We start from the raw sequence: 17,736 nt of genomic DNA, 5'->3' as shown, positions 1-17,736 counted from the left end.
AGTGAGCTGCAGGAGGGACGGTGAGCTGAATGGTTCTTGACTAGAAGGATCATAGTGGTCTCCAAATATTTCTGCCCTTGCCTTTCAAGCACATAATAGAAGTGCACTTCCTGACACCTTTGTGGTTGGACAAGGCCATGAATTAGTTCTATTAGTTCTGGCCAATGAGTTGTGAGTAGAAGTAACTTGTGTCAGTTCTAGATTGGAACACCTAGATTCTAGATTGGAGCACAGGTTCAAAAACCTCCAAACCTTTCACCTTCTTTTTCCCTCCACTACAGTGACCAGCAATGCTCCAAATGGAACTCTTCCATTAATGTAGGTCTTGGAGTGAGGGTGCCATGGAGTGGAGCCGTTGACTGATCCCTGATGAACGTGTAGTGTAAATACGAAAGAAACCTCTGTTGTGTTAAGCTCCTGCAGCGTAACTTGGCCTATTCTGACTGATACATTGCCTTCAGCACCTAGCGGCTACTGCACATTGACTAAGATTTCATTACTACCTACCTCAGATAACATGCATTAGACAGTGTGCGGGGGGGGGGGGGGGCATGTAAACAAACCAATAATGTTTCATGGTTCTGTGATAGAAACGTGTATAGGACATGGGTATATAAAGTTATCTGCTGGCAGGAGGCAGATGGTAAAAGGAAAGCTTCTTAGAGGATCTGAATTTTAAAAAATGAACAGGTAACCACGTTCAGAAAGAGTTCCCTACTGGAGGGAACTGTGAGCAAGGATGTGGAGAGGAGCCCAAGCACAGCATATTTAGAAAGCTGCAAGTACAAACCTTCAATCTGTTACTAGCTTGAGGCCTTAGCTCTAGTGCCATCTAGTGGAATCTAAGGAAGAAGGAAACACTAACTATATGCGGTGTAATGCTTTCCAGATTTGAAGGGCCCTGCCTCTAAAGCTTATGATAGATATCAGAATATTAAGGCCTGGAAGATTTGATCTAGTCTTAACACCGTCCAATAAAAATATAATGCAAGCCACATATGTAATTTAAATTTTTCTAATGGTTACATTAAAAAGAAACAGGAAAAGATATTTTAAACACCTTTAACTCAATATACTAAAAATATTATTTCTACATGTAATCAACCTAAGAAGTTCTTTATGAGATATATAGATATTTTACATTTTTTGGTACTAAGTATTTATTTGTATTGGCATTTTACACTTAGAACATATCTCATTTGGATTAGCCACATTTCAGGTGCTCAGTAGTCCCGTGGCTAGTGGCTACTGTATTGGACAGCATAGATCTTTTCATTTTACTACAGAGGAAATAGAAGGAAACTCAGTAACTTAGACAATATCATTTTCTAGATCTCACTAACTATAGGTTTCTCAATTTTTACAAATTTAACTGTTCTTTTAAAAAAAATTTAAGTTAAAAAAATAAAATAAATAAAATAAATTTAACTTTAGAAGTAGGTTGTTTAATTTCCAAATCCCTTGATATTTTCCAAATATTCTTCTTTCATTGATTTCATTGCTCCTAATTTCATTGATTATGGTCAGGGGACATACCCTGTATAATTTTAATTAGTGGAAATTTATTGAGACTTGTTTTAATGGCTCAGCACATGGTATATCTTAGTGAATGTTCAATGTGCACTTGAAGAGAATGTGGATTCTGTGGGTTCTGATTCTGTGTTTTACAGAAAAGTGTACAAAATATTTTTTATAGAAAGTATGCAAAATACAAAAAAATTTTTTACAAAAATTACATAGAGTGGGGCACATGGGTGGCTCAGTTGCTTGAGCGTCTGACTCTTGATTTTGGCTCAGGTCATGATCTCTGGATCGTGAGATCGAGCCCTGCATTGGGCTCTGTGCTGAGCAAGGAGCCTGCTTAAGATTCTCTCTCTCTCCCTCTGCTCCTCTCCCCACAGCTTGCGTGCACGCTCTTTCTCAAAAAAAAAAAAAAATTTTTACATAAATTTAGTTCGTAGTTATTAAGTCTTCTGTATCCTTATTAATTTCCTATTTACTTGTTCTATGAATTTCTGAGAGAGAAAGGATAAGATATCCAACTCTAATTATCTATTTGTCTATTTTTCCTTTTAGTTTCATCAGTTTTCATTTCATGTTTTTTGAAACTCTGTTATTGGATACATATACATTTAGGATTGTTATGTCTTCTTAAATTGACCTCCTTATCTTTTAAAAATGTCCCTCTTTTGGGGAGACAAATCATAAGAGACTCTTAATCGTAGGAAACAAACTGAGGGTTGCTGGAGGGGAGGAGGGTGGGGCGATGGGGTAACTGGGTGACGGGCATTAAGGAGGCACATGATGTAATGAGCACTGGGTGTTATATAAGACTGATGAATCACTGAACTCTACCTCTGAAACTAATAATACACTATATGTTAATTAATTGAATTTAAAAAGTGTCCCTCTTTGGGGTGCTTGGGTGGCTCAGTCAGTTAAGGGTGCAATTCTTGATTTCAGTTCTGGCCGCGATCTTAGGGTCTTGGGATTGAGCCCCACATAGGTCCCTGAGCTCAGCGTGGTGTCTGCTTAAGATTTTCTCTCTCCCAGGGAGCCAGGGTGGCTCAGTCAGTTGGGCATCTGCCTTCAACTCAGGTCATGATCCTGGGGTCCTGGGATAGAGCCCCAAATCGGGCTCTCTGCTCGGTGGGGAGCCTGCTTCTCCCTCTCCCTCTGCCTGCTGCTCTGCCTATTTGTGCTCGCCCCCTCTGTCTCTCTGTCAAATAAATAAATCTTAAAAAAAAAAAGATTTTCTCTCTCCCTCTGCTCCTCCCCCTGCTTGCATGCACACACCCTCTTTCTCTCTCAAAATAAATAATAAATAGTAATAGTCTTTCGAAAAAAATGTACTTCATCACTTGTATTATTCCTTGCCATGAAGTCTTCTTTGTATGATATTAATATAGCCACTCTAGCTGACTTACGATTAGTGGCTGCAAAGTTTATCTTACTCTGTCTCTTTAACTTGTGCATCTTTGTATATTGTGGATTTCTTGTAGATAGCATATAGTTGTGCCTTGCTTTTTATACAGATTGGCAGCATCTCATTTTTAATTGGACTGTTTAGGCCATTTATATTTAGTGTAATTATCTATAAGGTTGGGTTTAAATCTTCTCTATCTTGTTATTTTCTGTTTCCCATCTGTTCTTTGTTCCATTTTTCCTCTTACCTTCTTTTGGATTAATTGTGAATTTGTCAGTGTTCTATTTTATCTTCACTTGATTTATTAGCTATACATCTCTGTTAAAAAAATTTTTTTTAAAAGATTTCGTTTATTTATTTGACAGAGTTAGTGAGAGCAGGAACACAAGCAGGGTGAGTGGGAGAGGGAGAAGCAGGCCTCCCGCCAAGCAGGGAGCCCGATGTGGGGCTTGATCCCAGGACCCTGGGATCATGACCTGAGCCCAAGGCAGACACTTAACGGCTGAGCCACCCAGGTGCCCCCTCTGTTTAATTTTTTTAATGGTTCCTCTACTCTAGGATTTACAATAGACATCTTTTAACTTATTATAGTCTAACTTCGAATAGTATTTTACCACCTCGTGTATAATGTAAGAGCCTTGCAATACTACATCTTATTTTCCCCTCTCATCCTCTGTGCCATTCTTGTCATATATTTTACTTATACATATGTTCTAAACCTAATGTTACATATTACATTGTTACAATTTTTAAATAGTCAATTGTTAAAGAACTTTAAAAATTATATGTATACATATTTAATATTTTTACTTACGTATTTACAATTTCTAGTAATTACTTACTGTTTGTATAGATGTAGGTTTATAGTTTTTACTATATTTGGAAATCTTCCAGCCCTTATTTCTTCAAATATATATCTTTAACTCAAGAAGTAAACAGTATGTCCAATACAACCCTGACCACATGTTCACAACTTTGGACAGACCACTTTTAGAGCTAATAATGATTCTTCCAAAAGTTTATCTTGTACATAGCTACTTCTTAGCAAATATTTGTAGAGCCATATGTAGGAAATTTCTTTCACACTTTTTATTTTAAAATTTATTTAAAAGAAATACAGTTCATGGTAAATAATTTAAACAGTACAAAAAGTATACTGTGAAAAATAAGTCCTTTTTCACCACCATTACCAATGCCCTACCCCTCCTAGGGCAACCACATTTTTATCCTTCCAGAAATTTTCTGGGCATGTTCAACCATATATGAGTATATATTCTTTTTTAATATACTTTTTATCCAAGTGATAGCAATTTATATATACTGTTCTTTATATTTCTCTAACTTTATATAGGTCTCAGTAATCATTCCATATCAGTATATATAAAGTTGCCTTATTCCCTTAATGGCTGCAAAACACTACATCATATGGAAGTTTCATAGATTAACTGGTGCTCTACTGATGGACATTAACCTTTTACAAGGGAAGGAGAAAAAATGTCAAGAACAGAGAGTACTGGGACACTTGGGTGGCTCAGTAAAGTGTCTGCCTTTGGCTCAGGTCATGATCTGGGGTCCTGGGATCGAGTCCCGCATCTGGCTTCTTGCTTGGTGGGGGGCCTGCTTCTCCCTCTGCCTGCCACCACCTCTGTTTGTGCGCTCTCTCTCTCTGACAAATAAAAATCTTTAAAAAAAAAAAAAAACAGAGTACTGTGATAAAGGAAAAATAATGACCTTGAAGATTGTTTGAATATTTGAATTTCCAGTATTATAGACTTTGTATCAATAAAAAATAAAAGTTTTCTCTTCTAATGATCAAGTCTTAAGAAGAAATTAGCCAAGGGGCGCCTGGGTGGCTCAGTTGGTTAAGTGACTGCCTTCAGCTCAGGTCATGATCCTGGAGTCCTGAGATCGAGTCCCTCATCGGGCTCCCTGCTCAGCAGGGAGTCTACTTCTCCCTCTGACCTTCCTCCATCTTGTGCTCGCTCTCACTCTCTCTTCTCAAATAATTAAATAAAATATTAAAATACATATATTTAAAAAAAAAGAAGAAGAAATTAGCCACTAAGTTGTAAACTTCTGCCTCTGATATAACAGCTTTGGAAAAAACACCAGTGAGAAGCAGGACTCCTACCTCATGTTAAGAGAAGCACCAGGAAATTTAACCCCAATCATGGGAGGATTGCACTAGTGTGTGTCTTGAGAGTTTAAAAGACATGGGGGAACTGACTTACCTTTTTGGCTTGCTCCTTGTATAAACACCAAAGTGAAAGAGCCTGGTAGCTGTCCAGTCATAGAGGGATAATTACTATCTCACCCCTCCTCAACTTCATGCAACCTGAAGAAATCTTTGAGTGGATGTTTCTTGTCCTGGTACCAAAAATAGAAGATTGCAAGGGGAGAGAAGAAGTTGGTGCCACTACAATGCTATACTAGTAAATGTTTGACACCAGCTCTCTGAGGGGGAATATATATAATAAATCATACATAGTACACATGTTATATATAATTACTACATATATAGCATAATATAGCATATATATAGTATATACATTATATTAGAATTCAATATTATGTACTATAATTAGTAATTAAAAATATTCTATATTATAGAATTATATGTAATATATACATACGGACATATACATATATGTACATATATGTGTTATATATGTTTTCTCTAAAATTTTACTGACATTGGGGCTCGTGGGTGGCTTGGTCTCTTGGGCATCTGAGTCTTGATTTCAGCTCAGGTTGTGATCTCAGGGCCGTGGGATCAAGTCCCACGTCGGGCCCTGCACTCAGCACGGAGTCTGCTTGTCCCTCTCCCTCTGCTCCTCACCCCACTTGCTCACTCTCTCTATCTCTAAAATAAATAAAATCTTAAAAAAAAAATTTACTGACATAATGTATAGCACACAATTCACAACTAACAATAAAACACACAGTACTCTTGTCCATTTCATATAGCCAATTGATTCTCACAAATCTTTCACTGATTTTTGTCAAACTCTTGTATTCCTAGCCAACCTATGCAACTGACAAAGTGTAGTTCTGACATGAATGTTGGCTGATTTTCCCACTTATATTAGTAAGAAGAAAGAGAACTAAGCAAGTTATATGTTGGAACTTTATATGTTCATCAGTGACTTAAGCAACTTCTTTGCTAAATCAGATAACTTTCAATATACTGGGAGACGCCTCAGATCTTTCTGTGCTTACCATACAACAACTACAGATGCACTTTTAAGTTTACTGCATCATTAACATTTTCTCTATGGCTTTAGAAAGCCAACAAAACAATAAATCAAGGCGTGATGAGTAGCATTTACTGGTTCCATGATGTAAATAACTCTCAACGTGGCTGGTTTGAAGGCAGTGACCGACAGGAAGTTCCTGAACACACACTGAGAAGAGAGAGGCAGTCGTAGTGCTCCATTATATAGTATTTCTACCACGTAGGGACAATAGACGTAAATAACCTCTAGAGAGTAGTAATTAAGAAGATGAGTTTGGACCATTACCTTTGCTTTTGTATAATTTATTTAAGTGTAAGTTTATATAATTAAATTTTTAATAATGGCTGTGTTTAACAACTGCCCTGTAAACTTCCTGAGCATTTTACAGTTTTCACAATCTCTTCTACCCTGGCTCTGGCATTACCACTAGGCCACACATCCTCATTTGCCCACTGTTTACAAATAAATAAGCCTCTTGGCTTTGTTAACAGCCTGGTTTAAAAAAAAAAAAAATTCTCATTTATCCCATGAAATGGGGTAGGAAAGATTGGGGTGAATTGCTTGCCTCTGTCCTGAGCTCCTCTGGCCAGGTGAGGGCCTGACTTTAGGCGATCAGTTCGCTCAGAGAAAGTTTTTGTGAGGAGCTCCCCCATGGGGGGAGAGGATTGAAGGCTATGGGCTTCCTGAGAGCCTGCCTTGCTGTTCTGGTCAGCTCACTGCTCTCTTGGCATAACCATGGGGCAGTCATTTTCCTCATGGATACAGAGAGATTGAGGGAAAATGGACTAAGACTACATTACTGCTAGTGTGTAGTGCATAGGAAAGGGGAGAAGAAAAGCCCTGCTCACCCCCAATCCTTCCTTGCCTTTTCTATTTTTCCTTTCCTGTTGTTACCCATCACATTCCTTGATGTCATGCCTGTCATTGTGAGCCGACAGGCCCTCCCTGGCCTGGTGGACAGCCTGTAAGTCAGGAGGGGAAGTGGAGCTGTGGAGGTGTGGGGGAGTAGTGGTCACACCAACACCTCGGAATTGGGCTGGGTCTGCGTGGAGCCCCAGAGATGGTCCCCAGCCCGTTCTTCCCAAGAACCAATGAGTAAAATTAGGGGCCTCCCACCTGAGGTCAGGGAACCAGGCCCTGGAGTGGAACTTGGGGTGGAAGATGGCCTTCTTTGTCAACTGATTCATTCTCCAGAATTCAACTTGTTCTCTGACTCGGCGGTGTTTGAAAGCAACTTTATCCAGGTACCCGCGTGGCAGCTCAGAGCCCGCTCCCTTTCCCTTTCCAAAACTTGCTTCAGAGGGTTGATCCAAAAATGCTGTGGCCTCTGAAAGCCCTGAGGAGGAGAAGGAAGCTGCTATGGCTAGAGACAACCAGAGGGTCTGGATCCCAAGTTCAGCTCAGTTTGTGCCTAAGGCCTCGTGGGGCTCCCCGCAGGTCATATGCTTTCAGGAAACAGAATTACACACTGCAAAAGGGCCCATCAGAGCTCACTCTCCATGCAGTGTCCATGGGCACCCTCCCAGGGCCACCAGGGAAGGGATGCTGGATTAGAGGGAATGAAGGTTGCTGTCAGAATCCCTGCTCTGAAACCCAAACTCCTCTCTCCGGGATGGTTTAGAAATAGCCTTGTTTGAGAGCCAAGCCCCTAGAATCGCCTTGCCCAGATTCTACATCCCCTAAAGGGTGGTGATACGGCCAATGGAAGTGAGCATTTTTGGCCTGGGAAGCATGGGACCATTGAGAGTATGGGGCGGTCATTTTAACATAGTTTGGGATATGTGGCTGGCTCAGTCGGTGGAGCATGCGACTCTTGGTCTTGGGGTCGTGAGTTCAAGCCCCACACTGGGGGTAGGTTTTACTTAAAAAATAAAAAAATGACATCTTATTGAGGGTCTGCCCGCCTCCCTCTAGAGGTCTAGCTGGACCTCCCGTGCTCTCTGCAGGTGTGGTAGAACCAGCTCCTCAGTCAGCAAGCTGTGTGCTGCATGTGGGGCAGGAGATGTAGAGAGATCCGATAGTGTCCCTGCCAAGGAGCTGATGACTTTGTCAATTTAAAGGGTATGTTATAAAATGGTAACTGCTAAGAAAGCTCTGTCAGGTGGTTTGGACCAGCTGATCCCTAAGGCATGAGCAGAGAGAGGGGGTGCCAGTGTTTAGGGGGCTCAGAACACTCTTGGGACTTGGGCAGTTGAAGAAGGCTCCCCAGAAGAGGGGGGTTAAGTCATTCTTTGAAGTATCGTTGAGACTTTGGTAAGTGGAAGAGCAGGGGGGAGGCCATTCCAGGCCAAGGGACTTCAAGTCCCAGGGCGAAGGCGGGAGGCTGAAGTGCACAGGGAGGGTCTGCAGTCAGGAATCCCTGTGATGGAGTCACAAAGCAGCGAGGACTTACAGGAGAGAGTGGAGACAATCTGAGCTTGATTTGGAGATGCCTTCACACAACAGTGAGCTACTCCCTGACAAAGTCCCTCAGATTCCAGCCAGCCACTTCATGGCTCCGGGCGCTCCCTGGTTCCTGTGCTGCCCCAGGGGGCTGCGGAGTGGGGCCATCAGCGGGCCACCTGGGGGCGTGCTCCTTCCTAACACAGTCTTGGTGGAGAAGGAGCAGTGACGTGGGAAATCCAGATTCCAAATTCCAGTCATTTCTATTGGGGTGTGATGTTTTGGCAGGAGGTTTATTCTCTGAATATGTTCTCTTTGACCTGAAATTAAAAAATTCTCTGGGTAGACACATAGTGACTCAGGCAGCAGGAAACTCAGACCGTACCAGGGAGCGGGAAAGCCTGCCTGCCAAAGCTGCCCCATGGGGGAGTTAAACGTTTACTTGAGGGGCACCTGGGTGGTGCCGTCGGTTGAGCATCTGATTCGTGGTTTCTGCTCTGGTCGTGATCTCAGGTTCATGGGATCGAGCCCAGCCCTGGGCTCTGCACTCAGCACAGAGTCTGCTTGAGATTCTCTCTCCCTCTCCCTCTGCCCCTCCCACTCATGCTCCCTCTCTCTCAAATAGATAAATCTTTTAAAAAGTTTACTTGAAAGGATCCAACCCACACAGTTAGGTGATTCCCTTTCTCCCCGCTCCTCAGAATCTCTGCCATCACCTCTAAGAAACATCACCCACAAACGTTTATTTATCACTTACTCAATGTATGCAGCCCCCTGTGTTTTATAATACATATGAATCTCATTCTACAACATGGGCTCCAAGAAATGTTTTTTTTTTCCTTCAAAATAAAAACTCACTTTTCTAGGGGCACCTTCTACTCAGCTCTGTGGGAACTTAAATTTCAGTCCTTCCTGGGGCTTTCCCCTTGTCCCCAGTTCCACCATGGCTGTGAAATGGTTCTGATGGTCCTACAAAGTCTAGAACATTGGGAGAAGTCCCTCTGGTCTTGGGAACATAGGGAAACCCCCTCAAATGTCCTTACCCTGGTCCCTGTGGTTCCTTGGAGGCTTCTCTGCCTGTCCTGGACAGTGAAGTGGGGGTGTCTTAGCTGAAACGCTGTGCCCAGTGCCAAGCATCCAGTCTCCCTGTCCTGCCCCAGCCTCAGATGCTGCAAGAGAACAAGTTCTTATTTCACTTAAGATCCAGCAACAAGCTGGGCCCTCCCTCACCTTGCAGAAAGCTCCCCAAACCTCCCTCACATTGGGCTGCTTGGGTCTTCCCCATTCAACAGCTCTTTCCTCCCTCTCTTCCTCTTCTGGAACTTTCTTTATATAATCTCCCTTCCAGATCATTGGAAGCCTTGCTGGCTTCTTCTACCCAAGGATGGAGGAATAAAATTTTAATGCCTCTCAGCTTTTTCTTACTAATGCATCTTTTTAAAGTTAGATAATGCAGGGGCACCCGGTTGGCTCAGTTGGTTAAGCATCCAACTCTTGATCTGGGCTCAAGTCATGATCTCAGGGTCATGAGATGGAGCCCCACATAGGGCTCCCTGCTCTGCGCAGAAGTTTGCTTGTCCCTCTTCCTCCCCCTGCCCCTCCCCCACTCTCTCTCCCCATCTCAAAAAAAAATAAATAAGTAAGTAAATAAATAAATAAAATCTTTAAAGCTGGATAATGCAGAGGCCACAAAGAAGGGCAACACAGTTTCCTGTTACCAGTGAGCTGGTCTATTTGGGGAGACCCACAGAAAGGACGGATGCTGGTCATGGCCCAGCCCAGTGTGCCGCACACCTTCAAGAAGCACAGGTGCTCGAAGCACGTCACCAAGTTGAAGTGCTGCTTCCTAGCCTCTCTATTCTTGCACCCTTGTCTTCCGCTTCTCTCTGACCCACGTACCTGGGGCTGATTTCTAGGTCACTAAGCCCGGAAGCTGGATGGATGTCTATGAAGGGTCTACCACTGTGATCCTCGGGGTGACCTCCTCAGTGCCCTCCTTGCCACTCCCCAACGTCCTCCTGATGGCCAACGTCACCTGGCCCCAGGGTCAGTTTTCCTCCTGGACCACACCTGACTGTGCTCCTGTGGTCACCCTCAGCAGGTAAAGAAAGGCCGGAGGGAGGGGCCGGAAGGGGCCAGAAGACCACATTCTTTTGCAGCTGGATTTTAGATAAAAGAAAGGGCAGTGTGTTCATGTATAAACTATGTAGAATTCACTCATTAATTTAACAAGCATTTCTTTAGGGTCTGGGTGTACCAGGCAGTGTGCTTGGTGCTGTGGGGTACAGAGCACGCGTCCCTGTCTCAGCCTGGTCTTGAAGGATCTTGGCTTCCATTTATTTATTTATTTGTTTGCTTATTTATTTATTTATTTTGATTTATTTACATTGACTTATTGATTTATTTAATATTTATATTGATTTATTTATACATATTCTTTACTTATATTTTTATTTATATATTTACATTGTCTTCATTTATATTTATAGACATATAAATTTATTTACGTTTATAGACTTAGGGCTTCCCCCCCCCAAAAAAAGGTGAGGGGTATGAAAGTCAGTTGGGATTATGCAGTGTTAAAATTTAAAAAAAAATAAATAATACCAGATGTATAGGACATCCATCCTTCTTAACTCTGTCAGCACAGTTAACCAGGATATAGGGAGAAGATCTGGAAATGGAGTCAGAACACCTCAGTTCCGGGTCCTACTTACGCAGATCTAAACTTGGGCAAATCAGTTAGCTGTTCTGACCCTCAGTTTCAACATCTGTAAAATGGAATTATTATCTTTCATCAAAGGGTTGTTGTGAGGATTGAATGAGATGTTACACATCGGCTATCTGCCATTATTATTGATGTGGGCAGGTTCTTTAGTGAGGAAGGCCCTGGAAGTCAGAGAAGAGTCGGTCTTAGCAATTGTTCCCACTTCAGGGCCACGAGCGTCCTCCTGGGGCAGCCCCCAGGCAGTGGTGGGAGCCTAGTGAGGTTGGGCCAAGCACTAGGTGGGCATAGCACGGTTGATTGAACCGGTGAGCTCCTCCCTATGGGAATTTCCTGATTGTGTCTAGGATTCTCCCCCTGAAGTTTGTGGAGCTACAAATCTGTGACCGGCTCCAACGCATCCTGCGGGTTAGGACAGTGACTGAAAAGATCTACTACCTGAGGCTTCACGAAAAACACCCAGAAGCTGTGTTTCAGTTCTGGATCCGCTTGGTGAAAATTCTGCAGAAAGGTCTATCCATCACCACCAAAGACCCGAGAATCCAGTTCACTCACTGCCTGGTGCCCAAAATGTCCAACAGCTCCACTAGAACAACAGTAAGTGGGGCCTCCCACCAAGACCTGCTGGGGTGAGGGGGGCTGGGGAGCACAGCGCCTCAGAGCACTGCTGGATATTAAAGTCTAGCGTTGTAGGGGCAGACTTCATTTTCAAGGGCCAATGACACACACACACCAAACCGAGGTCTACAAACATAAAAAGCAAATTCATTTACTTTTCCTAAAAAAGAGCTATAAAGGGCTTAGCTCACTTAAAAATTGCTTTCTGTTGTTTTTATCCCCCCAGTATATAAAAGAATAATGTTCACTGAAGAAAATTAGAAAATTACAGAAAAATCGCTCCCACTTCTCTCCAACCCCACGCAATCACTTGGAACATTCTGGCATACTTCCTTCCAGTCTTCCGTTTTATTTATTTTCTTTTTTTGTTTGATCTTTATTAGGTTTTGGCATTAAAGTTATACTGTCTTCTTCATATCAACTGAAGAATTTTGCATGTGCTTTCACATTGTTCAGTATTTTAAAACTTTGAAAACATTTATTCTTTAAAGGTTAGAGGCTAGATTAAACTTGCTAGGAGTCCATCTAATCCAGGTATGTATGTATGTATGTATGTATGTATGTATGTATGTATTTATTTATTTATTTATATATATTATTATTATTTTTTCTTTCTCCAAGCTTTTATTTAAATTCCAGTTAGTTAGCATATAGTGTAATACTAGTTTCAGGTGTAGAATTTAGTGATTCATCATATACCTACAACACCGGGTGCTCATCACAAGTGTCCTCCTTAATCTCCATCATCTTTTAACTCATCCCTGCCCCCCCCACCTCCCCTCCAGCAACCCTCAGTTTGTTCTCTATAGTTATGAGTCTGTTTCCTGGTTTGCCTTTCTTTTTTTTCCCCCATGTTCGTTTTCTTAACAGTCTTCCATTTAAAATTAATTTTTAATTATATATTTGAGGATATTAAATATATGTTTCTGAATGTTGCTGTTTTTTTCAACTTAGATTATATCAGAGGCATCTTCCCATTTCTTTTTAAAGTTCTTTATGCACATCATTTTGATAATTCCATGCTGTTCAGTAGTTGTATGAATGCATTAAAATTCATATCGCCATTCTCCTATTATCAGCCATTTAGAGTTGTTTCTAACTTTTCATTACTGTAAGCGATTCTAAAACAAGCATTTATGTGTATGGTCCACATTTCTGATTGTTTTCTCAGGATAGATTATTAGAAGCAGAATTCAAAGGGTATGAACATTTTTAAGGCTCTTTATACATATGGCCAGATTATTTCCAGGAAGCTCATGCCAAAGTATACTCTCTCCAATGAGTGTCTGTGTCACTGTATCCTTATCACAATTGAGAAGTACACATTTTAATAAATGTTCTAATACGATAGGTAAAAAAAGTAGCAGCTCTTTGATTTTCAGTGAGTTTGAACATTGTTATATATATATATTTCTTTTTGCATTGTCTATTGTGTTCTTTGGCTATTTTTCTATTGGCAGCTTTGTGTTTTTCTAAATTGATTTGTAAAATAAAGCTTTTTATACATCAAGAATTTTAACCCCTTGGGGCGCCTGGGTGGCTCAGTCGTTAAGCGTCTGCCTTTGGCTCAGGTCATGATCCCAGGGTCCTGGGATCGAGTCCCACATCGGGCTCCCTGCTCGGCAAGAAGCCTGCTTCTCCCTCTCCCATTCCCCCTGCTTGTGTTCCCTCTCTCGCTGTCTCTCTCTCTGTCAAATAAATAAATAAAATCTTAAAAAAAAAAAAAAAATCAGGGGCGCCTGGGTGGCTCAGTTGGTTAAGCAACTGCCTTCGGCTCAGGTCATGATCCTGGAGTCCCAGGATCGAGTCCCGCATCGGGCTCCCTGCTCAGCAGGGAGTCTGCTTCTCCCTCTGACCCTCCCCCCTCTCATGCTCTATCTCATTCTCTCTCTCAAATAAATAAATAAAATCTTTAAAAAAAAAAAAAATCAGGGGCGCCTGGGTGGCTCAGTTGGTTAAGCAACTGCCTTCGGCTCAGGTCATGATCCTGGAGTCCCGGGATCAAGTCCCGCATCGGGCTCCCTGCTCGGCGGGGAGCCTGCTTCTCCCTCTCCCGCTCCCCCATCTTGTGCTCTCTCTCTCTCTCAAATAAATAAATAAAATCTTCAAAAAAAAAAAAAAAAGAATTTTAACCCCTTAATCACAAGTTTCTGCAAGGATTTGCTTTTCCCTTTCAGTTTATTTGAGGCTCCTGCCCACCCCCATGCCTTTTGACACACAGAAGGCTTGTCCCAGACCTGCTTAGGGTAGAGGCACAGAAAGAGCTTGATCGGCTGGATTGCCTAACACCTTCAGGTTTCAGAATCTATTTTAAGATTTTATTTGACAGAGAGAGAGAGACACAGTGAGAGAGGGAACACAAGCAGGGGGAGTGGGAGAGGGAGAAGCAGGCTTCCCGTGGAGCAGGGAGCCCGATGCGGGGCTCGATCCCAGGACCCTGGGATCATGACCTGAGCCGAAGGCAGATGCTTAACCGACTGAGCCACCCAGGCGCCCCAAGGTTTCAGAATCTAAACACTTTCCTCCTCTCATTTTAGTTGCAGTCTTTAGGTATGCTCTCACTAACTTCCAAAGTCAGCCTGACAGCTCTGCTGGCCGGGTTTCTAAATGTTCCCGAGCAGTAGCCATAGCAGCCCATCAGAGAGGGGAGGAGGCGATCCTGCCAGGGGCCCAATGTGGTCTGATGATCCTGGAGTTTAATGCTTAAGGAACAGGTGCCCGGGTGTAGTCTGGAAGATTCAAGTGAGTTCCTTCAAAGTTCTGGCCCGAGGAGGCCACAAACTCTCAGAGTGCAGACCTGGTCCTCTGACTGTAAATTTCTCCACCCAGCCTGAAAGCAGCCTCTCGTCATCCACTCAGCCCAGCGAAAACTTCATGCTGTTGGTGGCTGAGCAGACCCGTGACAGTTTCTCAAATATCTCAGGAAGACCCCAGCTCACAGCAGACAGGTGGGTCCTCCAGGCAAGAACCTGCAACATCCCTTCCTGCGGCACTGAGCTGTGGGTGGGGTCAGTGACACCCTCCGCCAAACTAGCTCAGTTCCTTCTTTTTATTCTAGACAATTATGCGTACAGCTTCTCCCCTCAGTTTTATTATAAGCCTGTCCTTGAAAACAGGGTCTGTGGCTGATGGATCTGAATATTTCCTAGGCAAACTGCAGTGTTTTCATAAACAGTGCTCAATAAAAGGGATGAGGGATGAGTAAATTAATTCAAAGAAGGGTAAGCTAATAAAGCAGGCTCAGGGAGTTAGATATTGACTGTCTCCAGTCCCAGCTCACCAGGGTCCCCTGGATGAGACAATTCTGAGTTCTCTTTGCCTCACTTATCTGTCCTGTAAAATGGACAGAATAGACAGTAACCCAAAGCAGAAATGGCTCCAACACCATTTGCTAAGTAATTGTATGGGACTCTGTGCAACAAGTGATGGAAAACAAAAGCAAATCATGCAACCAATACGTTGAACAAGTACGACTTGAAGGGTATCATCAAAATGTAAATTTATTTTTGTCTTCCCTTTATATTTTTTTCAGTGGGAGAAGCTTTCTTCTTGCCCCGAGATAAAAGCTGGTTCTCTGACAGGCCCCATAAGCATATGGGCTCCCCCTTAAAACATAAAAGATCCTTTGGTCCCTTTAAATTGCAAAAGCAGCATCAATTCTGAAATTAAAATGTCTGGTGCCTGATAATTATCAAAACTCTGAACTGTTCACAGCTTCCCTCAACCTGGCCTCGTGTTCAGATGGTCCTCCATAGTGGGAACTGGGTTGTCACTCCTCTTGTTCTGTTTCCTAGTTTTAAAGCTCACTTTTTCTCTTATGAGCTTTCTTGGGTTCTTTGGAGTCCCATACCTGACAGCCCCCACCCCCACCCCTCACTGCAGCTCTGGTGATGCTCTGACGTCTTCCTTTCATCTGGCCACCACCCCCCTCAGGCTCTGGCTCTGTGGCCATCCACACCACCCAGGCACTAGCTGTCATAGCCCTTTAAGGGAGTCCTCTTGGGCAGGGCTTATTTTAAAGCTAAAGACAGGAGACAGCAACACAGCCCCCCGGGAATCCTAAGTACTAGGCCATAAACACTTCACAAAAACGACACAAGAGGGAGCTCTGGAGCCCAAACCAGAAAGCTACCTTGACCTACCCTCATTCCGGAAAGTTCAGGAAAACCATTTCACATTAAAAATAACCGTCAGAAAAGGATAGTAATCAAACCCCCACGCAAAATTATATAAGGAAAAAAGGAGTATATGAAGCATAGTAAAAGCTTACAGACAACAAAAACACACTAAAAAGACATGCCTTGCAAAACAAATGAAAACTACAACCCAGCATTTCAAAATGAGCTGAAAGAAATTAAGAAAGTGATAGAATATATGAAAGAACAACACAACCCAGAATTTAAAAGATTTATAAATGTGGTGATAAAACCGAGGAAAGAATCAGACATTTTTAAAGAAACGATTATTTCCAAAACGAAGCCTAAACCAGAGAGAATACAAGAGCAAACAAAGCAGATAATGCCTTAAGAGAAATGAAAGGATAAAGGGAGAGCTTAAAGAAAGAAAATAAGCATGTGTCTCACTTAGAATCAAAATTTTAAGAAATTTAGCTACACTCTGTATTTTTCTAGACACACTAAGTGGCTGTGACCTTTTGTCAAGTTATTACTGTTTTTGGAGAACTGTCTTAAGGTTTTCTTTGGCTTTCTGCTGCTGCTCGGCAGGTTATAGTGGGCCTCAGGCTGATTCCAGTGGGCTCAGATCTTGCCTTTGAGTCTTACTTAACACATGAGGTTCTCAACACATAAAAGCGACACTTAAGGTTTGGAGGGGAGTCTGTTCCAGTCCAGCAGAGCAGGCCTTAGCTTGAGCCTCCCTCCTGCTTGGCTTTCTCTGTTCAAGTCACTCTTGACACATCCCACCACATACACATTTTGTCGCTGTCACTGGCCATCATTGCCACGTTCCCATCTATGCTGAAGGCACCTGTACTGGAAAAGACATAATTTAAAAACGGTTTTTAAATTAAATTCTTAACAATGCTTTCTTTTTCTTTTATTGCTTGCAATGACCCCCAAATTCCTGGGCTCCAACAGTAACACCAACATTGCCATCAAAACAGACAAACTGGACAGCTACAAGATACCCTCCCCAGTGGCATCTCCAGTCACCTTGAATATACCCATGAGAGCCACCTTGAGCCACAGCCTCTGGGAACAAGAGAATCCAGATGAGCACTTCCTGCAAGCTCCTGTTGCCAGTTCCCTAGGAGAGAACCTTTTGGGACCCTGACACCTAGCCCAAACAGGGTGATCTTCCCTAGCTTCATTCCGTGAACTTGCGACAACCTCCTATAATGCTGTTTTCCCACTGTGGGCCAAAGACCATGGGAGAGGTATGATGGTGTTTATAACAAAGTGCTGCTGTACTTCCACCAATAAACCTCCAAGTGAGTTCCTAATTGTTATAAGTTGTGCTCTGTGGGGCTTCGGGCTGGGGATGGACTAATTAGGAGCAGGAGCTCACCCCTTAGGGAAATAAGTGGGGAAAATGTTCTGTCTACTCCTTTGAAACCCCAAAGCAGCCAAGAAAAGCCCAGAAATCCAGTCCAGAGGAAACAGCCAGGGCAGAAACCCAAGGTCCTCTTTCAGAGGGGTGGGGGGAACCAGAGGCAGGACTGCTACCAGCCCAAAGGGAAAGAAATCTTGAGAACTATGCTGACCAATTGGGAGATAACTTTGTGTGGCCCCACTTACCTCAAGCAAGAAATTGAGTCTTTACCACCCCAATCCCCATGTTCGTGTAAAGCTGTGAAGGCTCACCCTGGGCCATGCAAACCTTGGTTGCTA

General features: G+C 42.8%; 1 protein-coding gene across 1 annotated transcript; it reads left to right on the top strand.

Annotated features, from left to right (window-relative positions):
• The first annotated feature begins 7,253 nt into the window (after positions 1-7,253).
• Positions 7,254-17,373, top strand: FAM71F2 (family with sequence similarity 71 member F2). The gene is made up of 5 exons (XM_032401172.1): positions 7,254-7,406; positions 10,461-10,645; positions 11,617-11,866; positions 14,717-14,835; positions 16,984-17,373. Exons 1-5 carry the CDS (start codon positions 7,254-7,256, stop codon positions 17,177-17,179), a joined length of 903 nt encoding a protein of 300 aa, XP_032257063.1. The 3' UTR covers positions 17,180-17,373.
• Positions 17,374-17,736: the final 363 nt, after the last annotated feature.

This window comes from Phoca vitulina, unplaced genomic scaffold (genome assembly GCF_004348235.1).
Source record: "Phoca vitulina isolate PV1807 unplaced genomic scaffold, GSC_HSeal_1.0 scaffold4, whole genome shotgun sequence".
Lineage (NCBI taxonomy): Eukaryota > Metazoa > Chordata > Mammalia > Carnivora > Phocidae > Phoca > Phoca vitulina.
Note: the sequence above shows the minus strand (reverse complement) of the source record. Positions and strands in the feature narration are given on the sequence as shown.